Source organism: Chrysoperla carnea, chromosome 3 (genome assembly GCF_905475395.1).
Source record: "Chrysoperla carnea chromosome 3, inChrCarn1.1, whole genome shotgun sequence".
Lineage (NCBI taxonomy): Eukaryota > Metazoa > Arthropoda > Insecta > Neuroptera > Chrysopidae > Chrysoperla > Chrysoperla carnea.
In genome coordinates this window covers 83,955,321-83,967,891 of record NC_058339.1, presented here as the reverse complement: position 1 = coordinate 83,967,891, position 12,571 = coordinate 83,955,321, and the positions used below count along the sequence as shown (strand labels likewise).

General features: G+C 28.5%; 1 protein-coding gene across 1 annotated transcript in view; it reads left to right on the top strand.

The window, feature by feature from the left end:
• Positions 1–12,571, top strand: part of LOC123296305 (calcitonin gene-related peptide type 1 receptor-like) — a 295,317-nt gene that overhangs the window by 255,289 nt on the left and 27,457 nt on the right. Inside the window, exons 8-10 of the mRNA XM_044877766.1 lie at positions 2,101–2,224; positions 2,909–2,950; positions 7,171–7,260. Coding sequence (XP_044733701.1) covers positions 2,101–2,224; positions 2,909–2,950; positions 7,171–7,260 — 256 coding nt within the window. The remainder of the gene's footprint in view (positions 1–2,100; positions 2,225–2,908; positions 2,951–7,170; positions 7,261–12,571) is intronic.

The following is a 12,571-nucleotide window of genomic DNA, read 5'->3' as shown; positions in this document are numbered from 1 at the left end:
ATGGTTTCTTAATATACATCCATTTATTCAACGCTTGCTGAAACTTAATTTACGATTTTTAATGCAATTCTATTCAAAAGCAGCGGATGTAGCATGGAAAATGATTTTCCCAATCGGTAATTTCTTTTTGTGGTCTGGCGCTCACACTATTTACTCTGAGTATACATAGATAAAGATTACACTTTAATGTCACTTTCTTTTGCTACTTACACTCAGTACAAATGGTTTTTACACTGAGTGTATAAATGATAATTGTTGTCATCAAAGTGAAATTTAAAGAACATCGTATGCACAAGCAAATTAAACAGATTAGAGTATATTCTACTTGAAAATTTATAATTGGTTATTATTCCCGTGAAGTCAGTCTCGTACTTATTGGATTATTAAATAATAGTAAATTGTTGATGCAATAGCCGGGCGGATGCAATTTGTAAGTATACCCTTCCTTCTTGACTGCTTTAATTTTATTATAGGAAAATGAGGGAGGGTATTTTATATATATTGCACATGAAACTCTTGCCTAGGATGATGCAGCTTAAAAGTAAAATTATTGTCATTTAATATTATTTCCCATCACTCTTAGTTGACTGCTGAATTTGTATGAGAAATACCTTTTGGTTAACCTGACTGAAAATTTGTTGAATCGTAGATCTTAACATACCGATTGATTGGTGGAATTAAGTTGTGTGGTGAAAAGTTATTGAGATATTCAGAGATCTGAGATATTTTGTTGTATTTATAGCCTTCATTTTAAATTATCATAATCAGGGAGCTCCTTTTGGATCACAAACCAGCGTTTTTTAATACACCCATCGTAAAGATCATCTCGGGATATCCCTCGAGATTAACTGAAGAATACGTATTCTTCACGTATTTTCCCAAGATAATCTCTCCAAAAATATAAAACACTGTTTTGTTATCGAAAAGAAGCTTCCTGATTGTGATAATTGGATATGAAGCTCAAAAATTCAACAAAATATCCTCAAAAGACCTTTGGCCCCAAATATTTCAAAAACTGTTAAAACTACACAACTTTGCACTCACCAATACTTTTAATCGGCATGTTAAGAACAACTACCTTTTAACAAATTTCCAGTCAGTTTAACTTAAAGCCAAATTAAAAAACAATAACTTAACTTTTAAACTACATAATCCTAGACAAGAATTTCATGTACAATATATTTAAAATACCCTTAATAGTAAAATAAAGTCTTGCAGAGCCTTTTTACCTTTGGCGTATATTTGCCTCGTCATAACTGCCGATTGTTTTCTAACTTTATTAAATACTTTGAACTCTGTGAAAACTGGATTCAAATTTCAGGCGGCCCTAATGGCAGGCCGGATAAAGACAAAACGTTGTCTTTGTATCACATTTTTACTTTTACCAAATCCTTAGAAACTCATGACACCCTCTTCCCATCACCTCACGGGAAAATGTTACCTTCCTCAGATAATGTTTAGTATTCGGTATGCAAAAGAGTCAATATCGAACTAAGATAAATCCAAGCATTTAGTCTATGCACAAGCTCGCTGATTCAAAATAAATTGGAAATAAGCCCCAATCAGGACTTTCGTAAGGCGGTTTGAAAGTTACATCCGATTTGTACAAAGTACATAATTTTGTATCAGCTCTTGGATTATTAATATATCTACCTACTGTTATCTTGATTGCATGATAGTACTATCTGCGTTATTATTTAAAGTCTTGCAAAGAAGCAGTTTGAATGTCGTAAAATAGTCATAAAAATATTTCAAAACTGTTAATAAACAGTATAATGACCGTAATTTGTCATTAAGAAGCGCAATAAAAATGTTTCATGCTTTGTTAATTTATGTTTGTTAAATACGATAAAATACAACATATTTCAATTTATTATGGGCAGTTCGACTATTTAGCCGTACTGGTAGAAAAATAACGAGTTGAAATTTTGTTTCTAGAATTACGCCAAAAAATTAATAGTAGAAATTATAAATGACAAAAATATTTGGAAAAATTATACACGTTGAGAAACTTTTTTGAATAAATCGATTCAAATATTATTAATAATTGGTTTAACTGCTATTTTTGGGTAAATTACGCATTTTCTCTTATATTTACAGAGCAACATTACTATTGGTGCCATTGCTTGGCTTACATTACTTTTTAACACCGTTCAATCCACCGCCAAAACATCCTTGGGCAAAAACATATGAAGTTACTTCAGCAATATCAGCTTCATTTCAGGTAAGCAATTTATTCAAATTTCTGATATTACAAATGTAGTTGTATTTAATCAATAAAACGGATGACTAATAACGTCACTCTGAAAATGGAAATTTTTTTTTGCTCCTACTATAGTATGGCGAGGTTATGTTTCTGACCGGTATGCGTGTATGTTCATATGTTTCCTCCTAGCTTCTAAACTTGAATCATAATTTGACAAATGAAGTATCCTCAAAAGCGTCTTGATCGAACTATAAAACTCAGTATATAAATGACTTTATATACTGAGTTTTATAGAAATCAAAATAAATAAAAAATTTCTCGATTTGTATCGATTTTTCTTCAGTTGTTTCCGGAGCGATCCTAGACGAGCTTTTCATCAAATCATCTATTAGATTGCATTTTTTGGTTAAATTGGCTTTTATTTGTTTAAAGTGGTTTTGATTGAAATTAAGTTCGTCTATAATATTTGGCAACCCTGTTTTCACACTAAAATGTTCTGAACAAGCATTTTACTTTCATTGTTTTCGTTTGCGAAACCGTACTTGTCTGCAAACCCTTCAATGACTCACCAAGAAAACGGAAAAATTTTTTATTTTTATCATGTATAAGCGTAAACATTTTAAAAACAAAATTTATACGAATATTGGATTTTAACGTGTTTTTGCTCACGTATTAATTACAATTTTAATTTATTTGTTACAGGGCCTCTGTGTTGCGACATTATTTTGTTTCTGTAATGGAGAGGTAAGAATAATTGCATTATTTATTTATATAAATGAATTTTTTATGGCAACTTTTTCTCTCAGCCACCAAGCACAGGAAACTATATATATATGAGTTATTATCTAACTTCAAAAAATGGATCGCAAATACCACAGTGAATGTGATAAGAAATCTAGCACTAGATATTAGATTGGCACTAGATATTGAGATATCTGGCATAAATATTAGAAAATCACATAGAATATGATTTTCTAATTGACCTAGTATAGATAGTAGGATTTTAAAAAACTAAGAGCTATGCTGAAAGATACAAATTCTTCGAAGTGAAGATTTAAAATAATGTGTCTTAACTTCCCGAGGAAGTTTTCCACCTAGCTTAACCAAACTTTTATTTGAATAAACGATATTCCAAAAAAAAATTGTGTAGATGTGGTCAGGTGGAAAATATAAAATATTTCGGTTAAGTTTTCATTTATCTTTCATCCACTGACTTATTCTATTTAATATTTTACTCCAATTACTGCAAATGCAATTTAACTACTTTTATATGCAGTCGCGTTGCAATTGCACCACATCGAGGATGAATGGCTTTTGAGTGATTTTCTTTGTAGTTCAACATCTACTATGCTCTTCCATTTCAAATCAGACGGACTTTCCTTTTTCCTATGAAAGAAAGTTCTCTTCGTGAGTTCTTCACCATCCTTGATTCTGTCTGTCACTTTTGACGCTATGCATTTGATTTGTTTCTACAACTTTTATACTGGAACTATTCGCATATACTGAGCCCCTTCCTGTATTCAAATTTAATGCAATATTAAATTTTGTATCAAAAAAATTATTTTTGATACGAAAAAATACAAACAGACAAAAAAATTTTATAAACAAAATCGATAATTAGGTACTATTTCAAATTTTATTAACATAAAAAAGTATAAAACTTTTTTAATTACGTGAGATGCAAATCTTGTCTTAAAATTTTTTGTTATCTGTATATTAAAGTTTAAAAGCTGAGTGTGTTAATGACATTCCTATTATAAATTTAGTTATTCGCATGACGAAACTCATTACGAAAAATACTGGCGAATGCAAATAAGAATTAATAATATTGATACAGAATGTTTGAGGAAGAATAGTAAATATTTAAATACTAAACCTGTGGCGTGTGTTATAGAGTTTGGTCTGAGTTGGATTTTTGATTCTCTAAGATGATTGGATGCCTTGAAAATTAAAGAGTTGTTTTTAACCGACTTCAAACAAAAAAGAGGAAATTCTATATTCGACTGAATTTTTTTGTTTAATGTTTGTTACCTCAGAACTTTCGACTTTTTCTATTTGAAAGCTGGTGCTTCCAGTGTGGTCCCATTTTATTTTGGTCCAGTTCTAACAATGGCATCCATAAGCAAACCATATAAGTCTTAAATTTGCATTAAGCATGTGCGCGACAAATGGACGAATACTAAACGTAATATCAACGCCAATCGATTTCGATGATTCTTTTTCCAGTGACAAATTAGTTAGTGACCTTCAAATTCACTAAAAAAGGAAAAATAAAAAACTTTTAACCAAAAAAATCGACTTCAAAAAAACTATTCCGAAACTATTTCCTAAATAACAAACAATAATCAAAATATTTTGAATTCTACTAGGTAATATGAAATCAAAAATATTAGACTACTTAAAAGTCAATCAAATTATTAGGATAGTATAATATAATTACAATTATTGCTTAAGATTCAAGGTTTTGATTAAGATTCAAGCTATTGAATTAGATAAGCTTTGTTTGAAATATTGTTTTTATGTAACTTACATTCGAGATATTTTTCAGTAAGGAATGGACTCATGGGTCATACTGTAGGTATCTATTGATTATCCTAAAATAGATAATGAAAAATGTTTATGTGGATACTTAACCGAAGCCTCAAGGAATACAATCGGAATATTATTATACGGCATACTTTTATTTTCAATCAGTTATAAATATTGCATAGTTAAAATTCAATCGATTAGATTTAAATGAAATTTTATATTTAACTAGCAGACCCGGCAGACGTTGTCCTGTGGAAACGTAACTCTAATTCATTAATACCTATACTATGTTTATCCTGGCTGCTAAGCCCGTTAAGGTACTAATACGTTGACTAATTTTGGTATACTGCTGTAGCCACGATGGTCGAACGGTGACAGTGATGGCTTAATAAAAAAATTATCGAAATTGGTCAAGCCATTTTTGAGTATTAAAAAAAAAATAAAATTATTAAATGGTAGAAAATAATTTTACTGGCTCATATAAGAATAATTTAATAGAAAATTTTTAATAAATTCATAATTAATACTTATAGAGAAACAAAAAAAATTAGAACTACACGAAAATTTCTAATCTTTTATTATATTCTTAATGGATTACATTACTATAACTTTCGTGTTTGTATTCGACATGACATGTCAAATTTATTTAATGCACTGCAAAAAAGGCAAATGTGAAGAACGTCACATTACCTCTATATATTTATATATACCTGGTTTGATTTGTTTGCAAAGGTACATTAATTATTTCACACAAAACGATTCACAATCTTGATTTTCCAAATATATTCACAACTAATTATTTCAAAACTGTTTTCAACACCACCTCATAGTATCTACAACCCTCGCTCATTGACTATCCGGAGGGAAATGGAACTGTGTTTTTCACAGCACCCATAAATACACATTTTCCTTTATATCGTTTCTACGCCGGTAAAATCTTATAAAAAAAAAAAATTATTTTTATTTTATTATTTGGCAATAATAAATAATATTTTTCTTCTTCAAACACAAATACTTCATTTTCTACTTCAATTTAATTAATTTTTTCTGCTTATGGGCCACTTTTTGTCTTATTTTTGCTTGCTTTTGTTTCCACGTAATTATAAGTTACAAAGTTCCACCGGCAACCAAGATAGACAACTTAATGTCTATCCTTATCCTTGTCTTAATAGAAAATACGCAAGTTCGCGCAAGATGTTTTTTTCATAAGAACATTATAGAATACCTAAATTTTGCCTTGTTAGAAAAAGTTTTGCCGGGCAAAACCTGACACATAATCAAAAAGCTTTGAGTGTGGTAAATTTAATGAAAAACTTGCCATTTTTAACAGCAAATTTGAACCACAAATATTTGATTATATAAATAGAAACATTAACATTAAATACTAATAAATAAAACACAAATCTTGCCTTCAATAAGAAAAAAATTATTTGATAAATGTACTTACAAAGACAGTAAACGTAAATGGAATGACACGGTAAGAGCGACAGCAATACTAACATGCATCAGTGCAAGAGCAGGTAGATTACGGCTTACAAAACAGATGTAGGGTGAGGTTGAGGTAACTCAAGTGTCCTGTTTGAGATAGAGTGGTTATCTAACCACACCAAAAAAACTACTTTCAATGAAAAACAAAAGAGTTTAGTTGTCTGACTTTTGTCTAGAAATTTGATAAAAATACTCCACTGTGCAACGGCAAAAAATCCTTGAAATTAATGATTCAATTTTTGTGTTTTTCTCTACATTACTTCTTACATAGGGGTACAAATATTAGTTACTTAAAAACTGTTGTCTACAATGAACCATATAACCACTCCCAACATGTTACAAAGTGCATGCATACAGTTTGAATCACACCAAACGCTAAATCCCTTGTACATACAACCCCGAGAGCGATAAGTATATACATATATGTATAAATAAGATAGTGAACGCCTTGCTCGTGACACTGATTGTGTAGCAAGGCAGATTATATATATTAGTTTTCTTATACTCTATCAAAATCCATTAGTTAGCCTTTCAAGTAACGAATATTATGCATTCGTATCACAGACATTGAAAAATACTGACACAGAATTCATGTAGCTTTCAGATTACGATAATCATTTAGAACTGTGAACACATGTTATATAATAAAAATAACATATCGAGATAATTGTATAACAGCTCAAAAAGTTAATTATTCGAATGTTATGGCAACCGTAATTCGATATAGAAAAATCTGCAGCAGAGTTACACTCGAACAATGTATATATTTCTATACGAAAATTTGCTATTATTCTTAAACATCAAAATGAATTTCCATTAAACAAAAAAAATAAAAAATCGCTTCTCATGCGAATTATTTACATTGTCGGCTCATTAATATATGATTATAAGCTAAATAAAATAGGTAATATTTATTGTGTTAAAAATATTTTTTATATTTTTTACAGGTTATGGCTCAAATCCGTAGGAGATGGCGTAATGTAATGTTTCGTCCTCGTGCAAACTCATGTACAGCGACAACGGTTTCGGTACGTAAGGTTAGCACATAATACACCATAATATTCTCCCATCTCTCATTTACAGGATGTCCCAAAATATTTAGTTAGGAATCCTTATTTCATTAACTTGCATTTGTAGGCAACAAGCCAATAAAATAATTGTTTTTTAGCGTTGGAAAGAAAAAAGTTTTCCTTCGTTTGGGGTGAATATCTTATTTAATTTATTTTGACTAAATTAAACTGCGACTTATAACTACATTATATGGTTTGTCGATTAAAAATTATTGAAGAAATTAAAAAATATTTATAACACCCAGGCGTAATATTGTACAGATAATACACACAAATGGCATGATAGTAGAATAAAATTACGCCTTGTGTATGGATTAAAAGTTCGGGCAGCGAAACTTTGGGTTTTTTTTTCACATTAAAATAAGTATTTTTTGAAATTTTTTACTTTCCCGGAGTGATGCAACATGTCTATATAACCAAAAAAATTGCCGCCAAAAATGGAATTTTTTCATTTTTATTTTATATTCTCAAGACGACACATCGGTGCATATCCAAATTTCGCTAAAATTTTAACCGAAAGTTGTAAGTAATAAAACCTACTATTGGTATTAGTTTGATTAAAATCAATCAAATATTTTTCAAGTTACAGTCAAATGAACTGTTTTACCAGAAGTATGTATACCTATATATAACTGGGAGGGGAACGTACGAAATCTCCCCAAAAAAATATGAGGAGTAGTTCTTAATGTTGACTACAAACCTACCAAGTTTGGATATGCACCGATGTCCCGTCTTGCGAATATAAAATAAAAATGATAAAATTTCTGAAAAAAAATCTCCGGGAAAGTAAAAAATTTCAAAAAATACTTATTTTGATGTGAAAAGAAAAACCTCAAAGTTTCGCTACCCGAACTTTTAATCCATATAAAATCCTCTTTTTGCTTAGTTTTATTCCAGTATGATATTATTATCATTATCTCCGAATTTAATATCGACGATATTAATTTTAGCTCAGAGGAAAAGACCCCTAGGTTAAAGTTAAAAATAAAGAACTTCTAAAATTGTGAAGTACAAAAGTTTTTCCGTCGACAATGTACCATCATTCATAATATCCATAAGCTAGAATCTATTTCGTTAATTTAGATTAGACACACATATCAGTTATTCAAATTCACCCAAAAACGATTTTAGCAGGTTGGTTTCACTTATCTAAGTTTTTCCAATTAAAATTTAGATTGTCAATCCAGCCAGTCTCAAGGTCCTTGATCGCGGCATCATTCCTTAAATCGAAAAGTGAGTCCTAATGAATTGAACCATTAATTTAAATCGTATTTAAAGACTTTTTTAAAAATAAAATTAAATTCAATATTTTGTACCACTTTTTTAAATTAATAAATTTCTTATCTTCTATTTGTTTTCCTACAAGTTTGAGTTAAAGAAAAATGTATCTGATATCTAAATAATGTTGGACATCCGGCACATATTTTTATATGATTTTTATAAACATTATTATTACATTTTTGTGTAAAAAATAACATCAATTTCATGTATCTATTTTATAGTGAAGAACAATTTCACTCGCCAACAGAAATGTAATCATCACATAGCTATACAGGGCGTCCCAGATATCTACAGATACAAAATAACAATCAATTCTACAACAAAATTTCTTCTTATTATTCTACATCAAATTTCCATCCAAAAAGTTTATTTTCAAACTTTACTTTTAAACATAGCATTTACTTTCAAATTGTCCTGGTCCTTACATCTTGTCCTCTCATATCCCTCTTTTGTGAATGCTATGTTTAAAATTAAAGTTTCTTTTCAAACTTTACTTTTAAACAAAGCATTCATTTTCAAATTGTCCTGGTCCGCCTTTCTTGTCTTATCCCGTATCCTATTTGTTCAAAATTTTAAGTTTTATTTTTTGTTGGGAAACTCTATTTTTTTTAAATAAAACACAGCCCAAAAATTTATTTTCTACAACTTTTTTAACAAATGTTAATGCGATTGAAGGCAAAAGAAACGAGATATTCACAGAAAATTTTTCGATAACCTTTGACCCTGAATATCTAAGGACGCGTGTATATATTTGACTTTTGAGACAACATTTGTACTTTCAAATAACGGTTTGTACAAAAATTCAGCTTATTCCGTTAGATTCCGAGCTGAAACCCTAAGATGATTGGTGTAATTTTATTTTCTACATCTTTCCTGATAATAAATATTTCAATTTGATTAATATTTTAATATTTACCCAAAAATTTTCATGGTACATCGAATATAAAAAGTACATAGAAACTTGTCAAATAGAAATTCGATGCTGCATTGCTGATGTTATTTTGTTTGAAGTAATCTCACACCCTGTTTATAATAGTATTTGTTATTGTTGGTATTGTTTCTTGTTTTCTATTATTTTGTTCATTTCATTTTTACTTTTGTTAAATTTCACGGTTTGATGCAATCATAATTTGATCAAATAAATTTTTATTTTACAACATTTTTATTGTTATTTCTATCTATATGTTCATAGTTATTTGTTTTTATATATTGGTCTACTTAATACAGTAACCTTGTCATTTGAAATAGGGTAGTCTGCATCAAATCACACAGCCACAAACATTTTTAACGAGTAGTATATCCATTATAGTTATATATATTAGCCCGTAGCTCAAAAACTACTCGTTAAAAAGTTTTGTTACTTGAATTGTTAACTAAACAAGTTGCTAAAGTAAGAAGGAACATTTTAGGTATCTAATTTTGCATACCTTAACGATTTATACTTTTCCAGAATTCGTTTTCAAAATCTAGATAAAAACGAATTTGATAAATTATTTAAATAAAACCAAATTATGGTTTTACCTAAATAAATGATTTATTTGGTTTTTTATGTTCAATATTCGTGTTTAAAATATTATCGTTTCTGTTCGGGTAAACCTAGTGCTATGTAACTTTTACCATGAAATTTCAACTAATGATAATTTTAAAAATTTTGTTATACTCGTAATTATCATGTTTAAATTTGTTCTTGGCGTCAGTCTTCGAAATCTATGTTAAACAATTATACTTACATGTTTATTTTTTTTAAATACGTTTTTTCTTTGCATAAGTAATTATGATAATAAATCTCTAAAAACAAGGAGAAAACAGATATCATTAAAAGAAACTTTTTACAAAAACTTATTAGTAAGAATAATTTATATTTGTCGTCTGACAAAACATTGTATAATTCATAAAAAATAAGCTCGTGATCAGCATAGCTCTACCACTTAGGTCCTATTTTCCCCTCATTATAGGTACTTCTTATTGTAAGATGCTTTTTATTGCAATGGGATTTTTGTAATTATATTTTTGTACTTTTTGATCAGTTCGAAGCAAAAATGTACTTTTTTGATTTTTTTTCTAGGTGCTTAGTTTTTGAAATAAAAATTCTTGAATAATTAAAAATTGCAATATTGGATTTTAAGAAAATAGTGTTATTTTTTTTTTCAATCTCTGAGGGAATTTGATAAGCTAACGCAGCTCCTGCGCAACAAATTTTTACACTATATGTGTGTAAAGTCTTAAAAAAGACTATAATTCGTAATTTTTTTACTAATTCCAATTTGGAGTGGGGTATGAATATCAGCAAATCCTTAAAAAAAACTCACGGAAGCCAATGATATTTCGGCATAAAACAGGGACAGGGGTTAGAAAGTTGATACAATTTGATACAGAAAGTTGATACAGAAGCGTTCACTCCTTTGTAAAATCTAAAATCGACCTCGCTTTAATAACCTCCAACTAAAGGGGCTACTGGAGGTATATACTCGCGGCAAATATGACTGAAAAGTAGGCAACTTTATGAAAAAAATGTGATGAAATGTCTTTTAAATATTGTGTGTTCGTTAAAGACCCCTATTTATAAAATACAAGGTGTTAGAAATAATATCAACATAGAAAAATCTTTGCTTCGTTATAGTTTTCGAAATATGTATTCCACAAAATGCATTATTTGTCTCATAGATCAACTTCAAAATTACCTCTATATAAAAAATCTTTGCAATCAAGATTTTGTTATCTGTTAGGAAATATTTAAAGATTATTACAAATAAAACAAAGTATTAAAAATTAAAAATTGTTATTCTTGTAAATTAGAAAAGTTTGAAAGATTTTTGTTAAATTAAAAACTTTATATATATTGGTTAAAAGTTACAATTCGGAAACCTTTTTATTGATTACATATAATTGAAGACATTTTCCTTAGTAGAATTTAAAGAAGTTTTTGAAAAAGTATATTATGTATAGTATTCTTTGACAAGGATTAAGACAACGTCAAGTGTAGGCGAAAAAGTTATTTAAAAGTTATTTTCATAATAAATAATGTTTTAATTTTTTTAAATAAAAAGTTTATAAATATCACTTTTCATATTTTTTAATGAAAAAATATTCTTTTTTTAAATATTAAATAATATTTTAAAGTTGGAGGAAAAAATTTTAAAAAATTTGCGTTCATATTTTTTTATATTAAAGAAACATTAAATAGAGTAAAAATTTTGCATTTAGTTTTTGTTTCATTTTCAATAATGTTTGACATAATTCGGTGTTAGTAAAGACGGTAAGATTTTGATTAGGCAACTTTTTCAATCAGTAACTTAAAAAAAATTCATCTTGTCTTGTGGATGAAGTGAAAAATTATCTTAAAAAACAGATTATATTAAACTTTCAGCATGTTGTCTTAAGCAGTAAAATAATTTTTGGCCACATATTAGTCTGTGAAAATAAACTTGAAGGAATAAAATTTTATTTCATTTTAAAGATTAAGATTAAAACATTGTTTAAACATTTACCAATCTTATTTAATTTAAAATGTCTATCTTATATTGTTTTAATATTATTTTAACGTGTCGTTAGCATAAAGCTAATCTAGAAAAAATAATATTTATTTGTCTGGACGAATGATTTTATCTTTTGTACTTAAATTTAAATTATAAAGGCCAGTGCACATTGTAACACGCCAAAAGTTGTGATATTCATAAATCAATTATTTTACGTTTTTCATTAGGTAGGATTTTAAAAAATAATTAAAAGATTTCGTCAAGTTCAAATTTGATAGTTCTGATTTTTAGCAGACGTGTTTATGGTGTTGTCCCAATGAATAATCCAAATTTGTGACCTCGGGCGACGAACGTAACTTTGTCAAAATCAAAAAACGCAAGAAAATTTTAGTTTTTTTTCTGATTTTGGTAACTATAACCATTAACAGGTAGTTTTTGAAATACCTTTTGATGATGTTTTTAAAGTAGACAAAATTACTACAATATAAGACTAGAATCGTCTCCGTAGACCCAATTGTTAT